Raw genomic sequence first — 16,293 nt, forward strand, 5'->3', positions numbered from 1 at the left:
TTCTGTTCTACTCAATTTTGTTCATTATATTGTTACTTCGGCTTCCCAACTCACTTCTACTTCAGATGGAAGTGTGTGTCCTGCCTGACAAGCAAACTGTGAGCTCTCTGTGACAGGGACTGTTCTATTAATTGTTTGTACAATGCTTATCGGGTTCCTAGTCACTAGCATAAATTCAAATAAATAGTGATTGGTGGTTTAAAAATACTCAAAACAGAAAAAAATATGGCTCCTCCAAAAAAGTAACCTAGATATTCTGAAGAATGAAAACAAAAAAATCTATTATGCTTCTAATTTCTCAGTTGGAAAAAGGAAATATTTAACTGGAAGCTGTGGAGGATATTCAACCATATTCAGAGTATTTCTGATGTCAGTCATCGGAGGATAAAGTGATTCTAGTGAGGTAATCCACGCAACGATTCTTGCCTCAAGAAAAATGTTATTCTGTTCTTATGTTTTCATCTCTGAAAATCTACAAACATTCCAAAAACAGGATAAGATTTGAAACTTTATCTAATACAAGTGTTGTCTCTTAAAATGAATCAACAACAGTATGAACACAGTGGGAACGATCTATTAATTTATTATTTTTAACAATGATTACTTTAACTATTCAAAAAAATAGATAAATAAAAAAAAGTCTTTACCAACTAACGACTACTGAAAAGCCAGACCTTTCCAGCCCATTTCATATTCTCTTTCAGCCATTTCAGAGCAGAATTATGTTCCAAACTGTACACCTGTTCCATATTAACATTCATTGTCATGTGCTTAAGAAAAAGCTTTGGATTAGATATACGAGCAGCGTGAATCAGTCTCTCAACTGCTGCTTGATAGTCATCTTTACTCCGCACTTTTTGTTCTTCAGATCTGCAAAAGAGTTTTCACAAGTACAAAAATCATGGAAAACAAACACTAAGATATATCATTCATTGATAGTTTTCATTTATTGGCATCAAGATTACTAAAACAGTAAAAAATAATCCTGATGTTCATATTTCCTAATGCAAATATTGTAAACTGCTAGATACTGACAGCTGATTATTCTGAAGTTTCTGAACTAAGTTATCACCTATCAGAAAAAGTAAAAAGTAACACGTTTAAAAATACTGATGCTTTCAGGCATTTCTCAGTGACAAATGAGTTTCAAGCTTCCACAACAGCACACTCCATCAGGAGTTACTGGACTCCGGAGTGGAAGAATTAGAAACAAGTGGTAGAGCATCTTAGGCACTGACCTGGCAAGAACTTGGGCATATCTTTGATTATATTCACAGTACATAAAGTTAAAGGATGCGCTTAAGACCTTTCAGAACAGGGTCCTTATTTATTATTATTTAAACCTACAAGAGGAGTTACAGTAGTACAGACTTGAATCTGGCTATCTAGTTTGGTTTGTAAAGTTTTACACCACCAACTATAGTTTTTTAAAAAACAATTTGGTATGTCCCATGTCAGTAGCAGATTTTGTTCTACTTCTCAATAAATGGAGTTTCTACTTAGGGGGCTTCAACAAGCTGGAAACTGGATTGCTCCTTTTCCTTCTGCCTCAGGTAGCACCACCTATGCACTGATAAAAGACTGCCACTTTTTTGTCCTCAGCTAACAACCTGACCTCACTAACCAAGGACTGATCAAGACTTCTATTATTTATCTAAGACAAACTGCAAAAATCAAACTACAAATACATATAAATAATGTAAGAATTTTAACAGAAAATCGTAGTTATAGAAAAGTGTTTAAGTCTTTAGCTCAAAGCCAGAGGCAATACATTTCTTAAAACATCCTCAGTGAAGGAGGATGAATCCTGGAAATAATCTGGTTGATATGGTTGGTGATCAATGGACAAAGATTGCCAGGGGAGGGCAAGAGGAAGAGCTCAGAAAAAAGTTATTCATTTTCTTGTAACAGGTGTTGTTCTTTGAGTGCTTGCTCATATCGATTCCAATTAGGTATGCGCGTGCCACATGCACGATCATTGGAGAATTTTTACCCTAGCAACACCGGGTGGGTCAGCTGTGGACCCCTCTGGAGTGGCACCTTAATGGAGCTGGATATATATACCCCTGCCGACCCAGCGCCCCCTCAGTTCCTTCTTACCACCCGTGACGGTCGTTGGAACTGTGGAGTGCGGCATAGATGTCCTCCACTCTCCCTAGCTTTTGCTTCCCAGTTTTAGATAGTAGTTCTAGTTGTTATAGTTATATAGTTAGCTAAGTGTTATAGTTATAAAATTAAGCTTGTAGTTAAGTTTAGAATGTTGGAAGGGGTCCTCCTCCTTGCCTGCTGCCCGGCCTCATGCCCGAGGGTCCAGGTTCTAAGCCGTGTTCAACCTGCTCAAAGCCTATGCCAAGAGAGACCCCCACGACTCTTGCCTGAAGTGTCTCGGGGAGTCTCACCAGGCCGAGAAGTGTAAGATCTGCAAGGCGTTCAGACCTCGACCCAAAAAGGAGCGGGACTTTAGGCTCAAACAGCTCCTTATGAAGGCGGCCCTTAGCCCGGAACCCCTATCAGCATGCCAAGGTCTGGCACCTGACGGCGGGCTTCAGGTACGGCAATGCGGGGAGACTCGGATAGAGGCCTGCGGCACCGGACCTCTCCAGCACCACATCCAGTGCAAGTGGCTCGGCGCCATTCCCTGTCTCCAGGACAGAAGAGACTGCGCAAGCTGGGGGTGACTGTCTTGCAGCAACAGGCACCCGCAGCTCCTTTGCGAACCTCGGAATTGCGCCCGGCACCAGAGCAACCAAGGGTACAAGTGCCAATATTGGCACCATTGACTTCGGCACCGAGGGAGGAGCCGTTGGGTCCAGTGCACACTGGCTCCCCGACCCAGACCGTGGTTGAGCACCGGCTTCTGTCGACGCTGGAGACATTCGTAACAGCGAGAGACCTCATTGCCCTCACAGAGTCGGCACCAGCGCAGACTTCGGCACCGCCTCCGACTTCTGTTATACAGTCTAGGGGCAAGCCTACCTTAATATGTCCACCATCTCCTAGCGTGGAGATGCGGCACTGCTCTCGATCCCGGCGCCATTCGCAGCCCCGACGCTGTTCCCTTTCACGGTGCCGGTCGTACTCGTGGCACCAGTCCACCTCTTGGCACGACTCCGGACCGCGGTACCGTTTGGACTCCCGACGTCACTCCCGGCCCCGATTGCAGCACCGATCGCCTTCCCGGAGTTGATCCCAGCACCGCTTCCGCAGACGTTCATCGTCGCGATCCAGGTCTGGATCCCAGTACCGGGTCAGTTATTGACATCAATCTTGATCCCGGTACCGCTCCCCAATGCCTCGCTCTCCAGCAAACTGGTATTGGTCCTCACCATGCCCCGGAGAGTCGACACAGACGCGTTACACATCGCCTTGGCCCTCGTGCTCCGCCTCATGGTCATCGCAGTCTGAGGGTGCCTCGCACTCGGCCTACCCAGCTTCAGGCCAGGGTGAGGGTAATGTGGGTCAGTGGTATGACGAAGGCCAAGATCTTAATCAGGATCCTACACAACAGTCTTTCTGGACACCGTGGGCGTACCACCAAGCCCAAGAGGGTCCGTCAGGGGCCTCCCACTCAGACCATTCAGAATCCTGGGTATCAGAAGCCACCATAAGTCGTCCCCCTCCGGGGGGTATGGAAGTGGCTGCACCTACCCCAACGCAGGCCCCAAGTCCCAGTGTAGCGGATCCTGGGCAACAGGACTTCCTGCTACACAATCTGCCAGAGGACCCCCTGGCCCTGTGGCATCTTCATGATCTTCTCCAGACAAGGCAGTGGCGGGGACAACAGCCTCAGGTCCTCCCTCAATAGACCTTTGCACCCACCAAGACCTTTTACGTAGGGTGGCACGTAATATGGACCTCCAAACAGGAGGAGGTAGTGGAGTTGGAGGACCCAATGGTGGACATTCTTTTGGCAGAGGCCCTATCCTGAGTAGCGCTGCCCATCATCCAGACCAATGCCAAGACAACATGACAGACCCCCGCCTCTGTCCCACCAATGGCCAGAGGAGTGGAGAGGAAATACTTTGTCCCCTCCAAGAAGCATGAGCACCTTTATACTCACCCTCAGCTGTGTTCACTAGTGGTGTCCTCAGTGAATGCAAGGGAACGGCATGGTCAACAGGCCCCAGCACCCAAATAAAAAGACGTCAGGTGCCTAGATCTGTTTGGGCGCAAAATTTAGTCAGTGGGAGGTCTTCAGCTCAGGGTCGCAAACCAACAAGCGTGCCTGAGCTGATATTGCTTTAACTCGTGGAACTCCATGGGAAAATTTGAGGAGTTAATTCTGCGGGAGTCCAGGGATGAATTTGGGGTCTTAGTGGAGGAGGGCAAAAAGGTGGCTAGGACCTCCTTACAGGCCTCCTTAGATGCAGCAGACTCTGCGGCTAGAACCCTAGCCTCAGGCATAGCCATGCGATGCATCTCCTGGTTGCAAGTATCTGGCCTGCCACCAGAGCTGCAACAGACCCTGCAGAACCTGCCATTTGATGGGCAGGGCCTGTTCTCAGATAACACGGACTCTAGATTACAGAGCCTGAAAGATTCCAGGGCTATCATGCGCTCCCTGGGTATCCACACCCCGGTGACCCAGCGCACGCCTGTTAAGCTGCAGCCTCGAAGGTTTTACCCTCCCACTCGTCTGAGGCAGGACTTCTACAGAAGACGCGGACGAGGTTGTACAAAGAAATCCACCGGACACCAACCTGGTCAGAACCAAGGCCCTCCCAAACCATTGGCGGGGCCTAAGCAAAACTTTTGAAGATGCGCCCGAGGATGGCGTATCAGTCATCACCCAGGATCCTTCCCTTCATTTCAAGATCGTCTCTCCCATTTCCACCGTGCGTGGTCCCATATAACTTCAGACCAGTGGGTTCTTTGCACGGTGGAAAAGGGATATTCTCTCCTGTTTTCCTTCTCCCCTCCCTTCCATCCTCCCTCCCCATCCCTCTTCAGGGACCCCTCTCACGAGCAACTCCTTATACAGGAGGTCCAAATGCTCCTGTCTATGGGAGCAATTGAGGAGATTCCAAGGGAGCTAAGGGGCAGGGGTTTTTACTCCCGCTGTTTCCCCAAGGCCAAGAGTGGGCTTCGACCCATCCTGGATCTGCATGGACTCAAATTCATGGTAAAGTTGAAGTCCTGCATGGTTTCACTGGGGACTATTATTCCTTCCCTGGATCCTGGAGACTGGTACGCCGCCCTCAACATGAAGGACATGTACTTTCACATAGTGATTTATCCGCTGCACAGGCGCTTCCTTCGCTTTGTGGTCAATCATGAACACTACCAATTCGCTGTCCTTCCCTTCGGCCTGCCCAAGGCTCCCAGGGTGTTCACCAAGAGTATGGTCGTTGTGGCAGTCTACCTTCGTTGTCAACAGATCCAGGTGTTTCCATATCTCGACAACTGGCTCATTAGAGGCCAAACCAGGGACCAAGTTCAATCCCATGTTTGATTCGCCCTAAGCACGTTCCGCCGGCTGGGTCTCCTGCTCAACAACAGAAAGTCGACGCTGAAACCAACTCAGAGAATAGAGTTTATCTGGGCAGTCCTGGACTCCAGATTCACCCGCTCTCTCCTGTTAGACACACACTTTCAGTCGATGGCGAGCCTCATCGGCAGCCTCCTAAACTTTCTGACTTCCATGGTAAAGCCATGCCTCAGCCTTCTAGGGCACATGGCTTCATGCACTTATGTAACCAGGCACGCAGATTTCGGCTTCGCACGCTTCAAGCTTGGTTATCAACAGTATATCGACCAGGTCGAGACATCCTGAGCATGGTGGTCACTGTCCCAGAATCGGTTTTGACTTCCCTCTGTTGGTGGCTGGACCCCACGTCGGTGTGCAACGAGGTATTATTTCACACCCCATAAGCCTCCTTGTACCTGGTCACAGACACATCATCTCTGGGATGGGGTGCCCACTTTGGGGAGCTCCAAACACAGGGCCTGTGGACCAATCTGACTCTGCATATCAATGTACGAGAACTGATGGCAGTATGCCTAGCGTGTCAAGCATTTCGTGAGCACCTACATGGCCATTGTGTGGCAGTTCTGACAGACAACACCATGGCCATGTTCTACATCAACAAGCAAGGGGGAGCCCAGTCGTCCCCCCATGCCAGGAGGCCATTCGCCTGTGGGAATTCTGCATAGTCCACTCAATACCTCTGATGGCACTGTTTTTCCCAGGGGTCCAGAACACGCTGGCAAACTGCCTCGGCAGGTCCTTCCAGCCTCACAAGCGGTCCATTCGTCCAGATATCATCCACTCCATCTTCCTGAGGTGGGGGTTTCCCAGGTCAACCTATTCGCCTCACGCATCAAACGGAAGTGCCAAGTGTTCTATTCTCTCCGGGGCGCTCTCAGGATTCCCCATCAGATGCTCTCCTACTTCCGTGGAAAGACCAGCTGTTCTACACTTTCCCTCCATTCCCACTGGTCCACAGGGTCCTACTCAAGCTGTGCAGGAACAAAGTACACATGATTCTGGTCACCCCAGCATGGCCCAGGCAGGACAGGTACATCACACTCCTGGAGTTGTTGGTAGAGCCTCTGATCACACTCCCACTGTGGCCGAACCTGATCTCGCAGGACCACGGACGACTGTCACCCCAACCTGCAATCGCTCCACCTTACAGAGTGGATGCTGCATGGCTAACTCTGTCGGACTTACTCTGCTCACAAATCAGTGCAGCAGGTTCTGTTAGCGAGCAGGAAACCCTCGACTCGAGCCATGTACCTGGCTAAATGGAGGCGTTTCTCCTGTTGGTGCGAGCAGCGTGACACGCCCCCATTGCAAGCGTCAATACCTCTCATCCTGGACTATCTCCTATCCCTAAAGCAGGAGGGCCTGGCGATATCATCTGTCAGGGTGCACCTGGCAGCCATCTCAGCTTTCCATCCAGGAGAATGTGCTTCCTCTGTCTTCTCCAACCCAATGGTCATTAGATTTCTGAAGGGTTTAGATCGCCTCCACACACAAGTGCAACGACTGGTTCCGGCGTGGGACCTAAACCTGGTCCTTTCCAGGCTCACAGAGCCCCTATTTGAGCCAATGGCCACCTGCTCACTCTTTTACCTATCTTGGAAGACAGCCTTCCCTGTAGCCATCACTTCAGTGAGACGAGTATCTGAAATCAGAACTCTCACGTCAGAGCTGCCGTATACAGTTTTCCGTAAAGACAAGGTGCAGCTTCGCCCCCACCCTGCCTTTCTCCTCAGCTTTCCATGTGAACCAGGACATTTTCCTCCTGGTCCTTCATCTGAAGCCACAAGCTATGCAGCAGGATCAACATATACACTCTCTGGATGTTCGTAGGACCCTCGCATTCTATATCGAGCATACGAAGCCGTTTAGGAAAATTACCCAGCTCTTCGTTGCAGTGGCTGACCGGATGAAAAGCCTACTGGCCTCCTCGCAACGCATCTTCTCTTGGATCAGGGCCTGTATCTGTGCTTGCTATGACTTGACTTGTCCTGACCTACACCTCACTGCCCACTCCACGAGGTCTCAAGCCTCATCGGTCACTTTCCTGGCCCAGGTTCCAAGTCACAAGATCTGTAGAGCTGCGGTTTGGTCATCAGTACATACCTTTGCCACTCACTACATGTTAATTCAGCAGTCTAGAGACGATGCCGCATTTGGTTCAGCGGTTCGGCACTCAGCAATGTCTCACTCCGACCCCACTGCCTAGGTAAGGCTTGGGAGTCACCTAACTGGAATCAATATGAGCAAGCACTCGAAGAAGAAAAAATGGTTACTCAGCTTTGCAACTGTTCTTTGAGATGTGTTGCTCATATCCATTACAAACCCGCTCTCCTTCCCCTCTGTCAGAGAAGCCAGCAAGAAGGAACTGAGGAGGCACTGGGTCGGCAGGAGTATATCTCCAGCGCCATTAAGGCACCACTCCAGGGGGCTCCAGCCAACCCACCGGGTGTTGCTAGGGTAAAAATTCTCTGACGATCATGCACGCACCTAACTGGAATGGATATGAGCAACACATCTTGAAGAACAACAGCTACAAAGGTGAGTAACCATTTTTTCTTCGAGACATGCTGCATATGTTCTTTGCATTAGGTGTGGACATGTCCCATGCACTGGTGCAAGAGAGTTTTCTCTAGCAATACCTGTAGGTGTAGCCATGGCTGCACCCTGATATTCCTAATACCCTGAGCCACGTTATAAAGGTCAGAGCCACCCTACCCACCCTTCAGTTCCTTCACATTGGACTTTTAGATGATAGACTCTGATACATTGGGGAAGGAAAATGAATCATGCAATGAACATGTGTAACATCTCAAAGACCAACAATTACTCAAGCACCGTCCAATAGAAGTGGCGCTAGGAGTCTTATGGGAAGAGAGATTGCAGAACTGCTTTCCCCACATTCACATCTTCCCTTGATGTGACAGTCTTTGCATAATATCGAGCAAAGGTGTAGACTGAAGACCATGTTTCTGTTCTGCACCTGTCCACATCAGACCTAAGCATGAAAACAGATGGAGCGTTTGATGGACACTTCTGTTTATGTGCTGATGAGAGTGACATTACCCCTTCCAGTCCAGGTATAGATATACTTGTACATCTCGATGGCAGAGATAGGCTGCTACTACCACCATGTATTTGGTGAAAACATTTAGTGTGGCTGACAGGCCAAGTGACAGAACTGCAGACCGGACGTGGTGTTCTTCTATGAGGTTAGAAATTTCCTGGTACCAGGGTGGATTGGCACATGGAAATTAGCATCCCTCAAAGATCTAGTGAAGGGATAATAGTTGTGAGGGAAACCATATGGAAGTAGCAGGAGTACTGAGTAGGCACTTCTTCTGTGGCTCTCAAAGAACGCAGAGTCTGCACTTCCTTGCTTTAGTAGACTCATGAGATGGATCCCTGAAGGGAGACAAGGAAGGTGTAAGAGACACAAGAACTGCAGAGCATATCCTGATTCCACCATGCTTAGAACCTACTTGTCTGAAGTGATGACTACCACGCATTTAGGAAATGTGACAAATGAGGGATGACAGAGTTTGGCATAAGGCTTTCATAGGCTACATAATTACCTCATTTATAGGGAGAGCAACCTTCCATGATGTAGTTGGGTGTAAAATGTCTGAGTTTGTGGGGATTTTCCTCTACAACCTTTATTTGTATCTCTAGAGATGTAGCCATCCTTTTTAGGAGCTCCTGGGAGGATTTAAAATAATCTGATACAGGAAAAGATTACTCCAGTTTTAGGGCCTCCAACAGTGAAATGGACAAGATGTTCAGAAGAGGCCTGTCTGAAGCAGGCAACAGGCAGTGCTGATCTTTGGTGCCTTGCAGAAGCTTGATACCAGCATCAAGCTGTCTATAGGTACCACATGCAGAAATGTTCTCCCCTGGGGACATATGTTTCCATAGTGTGGTGGTTGCCCAGCACTAACTTCGAATGGTCTTTTGATACCAGGTGAGGAGGCTTTTCTTCTTGGGAACCTAGTTCTGTAGTGCAGTGGAGAAAATGATCTAGATGCCAGAGGCACTCCTCACAGTACCCAGTAGGGACAATGATGGAGTTGGTATGGTACTGGACGCCAGTTGCATCTAGACCAAGCCCTCCATTCTCTCGATCTGTTCTGAACAGGATGACTCCTACATTGTTACTATGACAGGGCGATGTTCCCTGAAGGAAGCCTTGGATTCTCTGAAGTGGGAGATGTAGAAACCCACTTCAGACTCTGAGGAATCCTCCGAAGGCCAGGATGGAGCAGTGTTTTCATGGGAGATTGGGACAGTGCTCTATGAGAGATCTGCAGTACCAGAAGCAACAGGGGCTTCCTAGCTATCAGAACAAAGCAGTTACTGTTGGTCTCAGAGTTAGCATTGAGATTGCTTAAAGTGGTAGAGGACCTGAAGTCACTGATGCTGTAGCAGATCCCAATAATGTGGATTCCCACATGCAATAGGCTTGGCAAGGCACTGTCAGTCTGAATAATCAATGAGAGCAGTTCCAAGAGGCTCAGCAGATCCTTCCCAGCTGCCTATGTCTCTGTGGTGGTCACCACCAAAATAGGCTTTTGCTCAATTGTGAGCAAAAGCGATGGCTCCAGAGTCTTCAACAAGGAAGGAGCTGGCCTTGACGGTCCTAGAACAGCAAGCGGAATCAACAGCTCTGGTCTGGTTAAGCTGCTATTAGGATTCAGCTCTGGGAAGCAGTAGGCCAAAGGGTGCACTCCACCTTTGGTACCGAAGTGACTTGCCTCTACAGTTGAGAAGTCAAACACTGAGGACTAAGAGGATGTGCAAGTTGTCCGCTTCTTTGGCTTCAGAATCTGAGGGTGCTCTAAGTGCTTGTGCCCTTTAAGGACTGTCCCAGCAAAGGGGATCCCCCTTTGCCTCTATCCCCAGGTAAGACATGGGGAGCACTCCCGGATGGGGACGAACTCCCTCTAGTTGACTGAGATGGTATGGATGGCAGATGAAGAGCAGCCTCCATGAGAATGTACCAGAGGTGCTGTTCTCTCTGCTTCTTAGTTCTTGTCTTGAAGCCCCAGCAAACTGTACATCTGTCACTGATGTGACCCTCATCCAAGCACTTCAGGCAGTGAGAGTGAGTTGCTCATGGGCATCAGTTGTAACACCTGGAGCAGAGTTTGAAGCCAGGGTACCTTGGCATAGGTTCCCTTGGTACTGTGTGGAGCCTGGCATCCACGCGCCATGGCCAATCCAGAAAAGAAAAAAACAAAACAAAAAGAGATCCAAGGACCCCAAAATGAGATTCACTAACTATACGAGCTAACTAAAAATGGCGCGTTTGCTGAAGGAACAAACAGACAGCATGCTAGAACTGAAGGATGGGTGGGGGTGGCTTCGCACTTTATACCCTTAGCTTGGCGCATGAGTAACACCAGGATACAAAGCTGGCCACCTCTGTGGGTACAGTTAAGAGAAAAAAAGGGTTACTCATCTTTTTGTAACTGTTGTTCTTCGAGATGTGTTGTTAATATCCTTTCCAAGCAGGTGCGTGCGTGCCGCGTGCACGCCAGCTGGAAGATTTTCCCCTAGCAGCATCCGTAGGGTCGGCCTTGGCGTCCCCTGGAGTAGCGCCTCCATGGTGTTCTATATAGGGGCCCGCCAACCCTCCACCCCCTCAGTTCCCTCTTGCTGGCACTCTGACAGAGGGGCAGGAGGGGGGGTATTGGAATGGACATGAACACCTCATCTTGAAGAACAACAGTTATAAAAAAGGTGGGTAACCATTTTTTCTTCTTCGAGAGATTGTTCATGTCCATGCCAAGCAGGTAGCTTACAAGCCTGAACCTAGGCGGCGGGGTCAGAGTTCACTGCTGATTGAAGCACTGCTTGGCCGAAGGCTGCATTGTCTCTGGCCTGGTGCGTGATGGTATAGTGCGATGTATATGTGTGGGTTAAAGACCACGTGGCAGCTCTACATATTTCCCGTGTCGGGATCTGAGCCAGGAATGTCGCGGAGGAGGCCTGCGCCCTTGTGGAGTGGGCCGTGATTGGCGGGGCAGGGACCTTAGCCTGACAGTATCATTCTTGGATGCAGGTCGTGATCCATGAGGAGATCCGCTGTGACGAGACTGGGAGTCCCCTCATCCTATCAGCCACAGCAACAAAGAGCTGGGTTGATTTCCTGAATGGTTTGGTTTGTTCAATATAGAATGCTAGGGCCCTGCAGATGTCCAGGGAATGCAGTCTACACTCCATGCCGGAGAAGTGTGGCTTTGGATAGAAAACAGGGAGAAATATATCTTGACCCATGTGGAATTGGGAGACCACCTTAGGAAGGAACGCCGGATGTGGCCGGAGTTGGACCTTGTCTTTATGGAAGACAGTGTATGGAGGCTCAGATGTCAGTGCTCTGAGTTCCAAGACCCTCCTGGCCGAGGTGACAGCCACAAGGAATGCGACCTTGTATGAAAGATATAGCGGAGAGCACGAAGCCAGACGCTCAAAGGGGGGCCCTGTGAGGGCAGAAAGGACCAAATTGAGGTCCCAGGCCCGGGCTGGTTGTCGAATATGTGGAAACAGTCTGTCCATGCCCTTGAGGAAGCGATCAACCAGTGGGTTTGCGAAAACCGAAGCACCTTGCTCTCCTGGGTGGAATGCTGAGATGGCCATCAAGTGAACCCAAAGGGAAGAGAGGGAAAGTCCTAGCTGTCTCAAATGAAGCAAGTAGTCCAGGATAAGAGGGATTGGGGCCAGCAATGGAGCCTGTCCCTGCTGTTCGGCCCAGATAGAGAAGTGTTTCCACTTAGCCATGTAAGTGGCCCTGATAGAGGGTTTTCTGCTGCCAAGGAGGACTTGCCTGATCTGCTGAGAGCATTGCATCTCCACAGGGTTTAGCCACGGAGCATTCAGGCTGTGAAGTGGAGCGACTCCAGATTTGGGTGGCGGAGGTGGCCCTGATCCTGTGTGATCAAGTCTGGGAGCAGGGGCAGCATGAGGGGCACCCAAGTGGACATATGCAGGAGCGATGTGTACCAGTGTTGGCGCGGCCACACCGGCACTATTAGGATGACACGAGCGCGATCCCTGCGAATCTTGAGGAGTACCCTGTGAACCATGAGAATCAGAGGGAAAGTGTAAAGCAGGCCGACTTCCCAAGAAAGGAGGAAGGCATCCGTCAAGAGACCCTGGACTGCGGCCCACGAGGGAGCAGAAACGTTGACACTTCCTGTTTTCTCTTGAGGCAAACAGGTCTAATCTGGGGATAGCCCTCGAGATGGAAAATTGAGCGTACTACATCTGGGCGAAGGGACCACTTGTGACCATGGAATGAGTGGCTTAGGGCGTCCGCCAGGCCATTCTGCTCCCCCGGGAGATAGGATGCTGTCAGGTGAGTTGTGTTCTGTACGCAAAAGTCTCATAACGCGAGGCTTCCCGGCACAGGGGATAGGAGCGTGCACTCCCCCCGTTTGTTGATATAGAACATTGCTGATGTATTGCTGAAACACACCTGCATGCCAGGAGAGATTTGAAGGGTAGGCATGCCAGACGCACCGCTCGCAGCTCCCTGACGATGTGCAAAGATAAGTCTTCTGGTGACCACAAGCCTTGGGTCCTGAAGTTCCCCAGATGCGCTTCCCACCCCAGATCTGATGCATCTGTTACCAAGGAAAGGGAGGGCTGAGGGCTGGCGAAAGGTACTCCCGCACACACCTCCCGCGGGTCAAGTCAGTACTGGAGGAAATCGAGCACCATTCTGGGGAGCATCACCAGAGAGTGTAGGGCGTCCCTGGCCAGGTGTACACCATCGCCAACCAGGACTAGAGAGGACACAGCCTGAGCCTGGCGTGGCTCACCACATAGGTGCACGCCACCATGTGGCCCAGTAACTTGAGGCAGTTTCTTGCCATGGTGATCGGGACGCGTTGGAGACCGAGAATGATTCCAGACATGGACCAGAACCTGGACTCCGGTAGGTATGCCCTGGCGTGTGTCGAGTCCAGAACTGCCCCTATAAACTCTATCCTCTGAGTGGGAGACAGGGTGGACTTGGCCTCGTTCAGCAGGAGGCCGAGCTCGAGGAAGGTCCGTCTGATGAAGAGCACCTGAGCCTCCACCTGTGCCTTAGCATGGCCCTTGATGAGCCAATTGTCCAGGTAGGGGAACACCTGAATCCCCTGCTTGCGCAGGAAGGCTGCCATGACTGCCATGCACTGTGTGAAAACCCTCGAGGCTGCTGACAGGCCGAAAGGCAGCACTGTGAACTAAAGATGGGCGTTGCCCACGACGAATCTGAGGTAACGTTGGGGGATTATGGCAATATGAAAATATGCATCTTTCAAGTCGAGGGCGGCACACCAGTTCCCTGGATCCATGGAGGGAATGATAGAGGACAGGGAGACCATGCAGAACTTGAGCTTCTTCACAAACCTGTTCAGACGCAGCAAGTCCAGAATAGGTCTGAGGCCCCCTTTCACTTTCGGTATTAGGAAATAATGGGAGTAGAAACCTCTGCCCCTGAGTTCCTGAGGAACTTCCTCCACTGCCCCTGCTGCGAAGAGGGACTGCGCTTCCTGAGTTAGAAGTTGCTCGTGAGAGGAGTCCCTGAACAGGGACAGGGAGGGGGGAGAACTGGATAGAATATCCCCTCTCTATCGTGCAAAGCACCCAACTGTCCGATGTGATTTGGGACCAGGCATGATAGAAGGGGGACAGACATGACCCAAAGGTAGGGCTGGGAGGATCCAAGGTTCTGACCGGTAGGTTGTCCCTGACCGTACCATCAAACTGGGGGCCTAGGCCCTGATGGTGGTCTTGTCTGGCCGGAGGGCTGATGTTGGTGCCTCCTTCTGCCATTCCTGCCACACCTGCGCCCTGCGTCCGTGCGGTTCTGAGGCTGGTAAGGATGTGGGGTTGGTTGCTGTCTGAACTGCCTGCACTGTGTTATGGGGGTGTGCAAGCCCAGGGAGCGAAGGATAGCTCGAGTCCTTCAGGCTATGCAATCGCTTGTCCGTTTTTTCGGAGAAGAGCATGGTCTCCTCAAAGGGGAGTTCCTGGATGGTCTCTTGGGACCTCATTAGGAAGGCCTCAGACTGCAAGGCCGCCTCCATCAGGAGCGCTTTGAGTCTCTGCTCTCTGTCTTTAAGAGTCCTGAGATGGAAGCCCCTGCAGATACTGCACCGGTCTCTTTGGTGGCTCTCTCCGAGGCACCTTAAGCAGGAAGAGTGCGGGTCACTTTTTGGCATAAACTTCCGGCAGTCCCTGCAGAGTTTAAACCCTTGGGACCCGGGCATGCCCCAGTGGGGCGACGAATACGTTGGGGGAAGCCCCCACAACAACTATCAACTATGTACAACTAACTCTAATCTAAAACTAAACTATATAAACTGACAACGGGACACTGCTAAACTTGCTGTAAGAGCGAGAGAGATTCCAGCTAGCCGTCACCGGCGGTAAGAAGGAACTGAGGGGGTGGAGGGTTGACAGGCCCCCATATAGAGAGCCATGGAAGCGCTACTTCAGGGGGCGCCAAGGCCAACCCTACAGACGCTGCTAGAGGAAAATCTTCTGGCTGGCATGCACGCAGTGTGCACACACCTGCTTGAAATGGACATGAACAATCAGTCAAAGAACTCTCTGGCACCAGCACACAAAATGTACACATATCTAGTATAATTGACATACACAATTACTTGAAAAAGAAACAAAGATTACTTCAAGATTACTGGCCTTGGGAACAAAGTGAAGGTCTAAGTTAGCAAAAGTGGCAGCGAAGTCAGAGACAGAGGGGACAACTTTAGTTTTAACAGGAAGCAGAAGAATTGAGGAGAGGATATAATTTGTTTACCAGGGTTCTCCAAAGCTGTAACTAATGAAACATTCCACACAGAGAAGGCCAAGGACAGAGGGTTGGGATATTCCGTAATAGAACGGACAAGGTGTTTCTTTGAAGAGTGTTAGTATGTTTTCTGATTCAACCATGTCTTTCTATATGCTTAACTAGAGGACAATATTTTATACAATAACATACCGCGCAATCCTATTCTTTTTGATAATATGGTGCATTGTTACTATGTTGGACATGTTGAGGGATATCTGGTCTCCCTAAAAGCAGCAAAGAATCCTGTGGCACCTTATAGACTGACAGACGTTTTGGAGCATGAGCTTTCGTGGGTGAGTACCCACTTCGTCAGATGCATGTAGTGGAAATTTCCAGGGGCAGGTATATAGATGCAGGCAAGCTAGAGATAATGAGGTAGTTCAATCTGTTAGTCTATAAGGTGCCACATGATTCTTTGCTGCTTTTACAGATCGAGACTAACACGGCTACCCCTCTGATACTAGTCTCCCTACTTGAATCTGAAATAATTATTTTTGTTTTGTTTTTCTAAAGTTCTTGATGTACATATTTACTGCCCCCTGTAACCAGAATAAAAAAAGTGTTAATTTTTTTAAAAAAGGATTTTTTTTCCCAAAGCACAACAGTGAATTAAATGAATGAGCAAACTTTTTCTCTTCCAGATATTATACCATACACTGAGAAACAGACATAAGAAAAGTACTAAAAATAGACCAACTGACCTTTTCAGTACTACCTGAAGTGTCTGATTGGTGGCACACGGACTCTGAATATTACTAGCATTTGAAACTAGGAATATTTCAATGGCCAACAACATCTCAATCTCAGACATGTAAGAAGGAATCAGTAAAAGTTTGCGGTATAAATTTCCCTCTAGCGGTGGGTAGCAACCCATTGATAAAGCACCTGACATTGGAAGCATAAAAGCAAAAGTTAGGTTGTTAACACTGAACTACCACCTATTTTGAATGTGTGTGTGATCTAT

General features: G+C 49.4%; 1 protein-coding gene across 1 annotated transcript in view; it reads right to left on the minus strand.

The window, feature by feature from the left end:
- Positions 1 to 639: 639 nt before the first annotated feature.
- Positions 640 to 16,293, minus strand: part of TOPAZ1 (testis and ovary specific TOPAZ 1) — a 101,941-nt gene continuing 86,287 nt past the window's right edge. Inside the window, exons 19-20 of the mRNA XM_050938292.1 lie at positions 16,031 to 16,214; positions 640 to 870 (exon numbers count right to left, since the gene is read on the minus strand). Of these exons, the coding sequence (XP_050794249.1) occupies positions 651 to 870; positions 16,031 to 16,214 (404 nt within the window). The 3' untranslated portion in view covers positions 640 to 650. The remainder of the gene's footprint in view (positions 871 to 16,030; positions 16,215 to 16,293) is intronic.

The sequence above is a fragment of the Gopherus flavomarginatus genome, chromosome 2 (assembly GCF_025201925.1).
Source record: "Gopherus flavomarginatus isolate rGopFla2 chromosome 2, rGopFla2.mat.asm, whole genome shotgun sequence".
NCBI classification, from domain to species: Eukaryota; Metazoa; Chordata; order Testudines; family Testudinidae; genus Gopherus; species Gopherus flavomarginatus.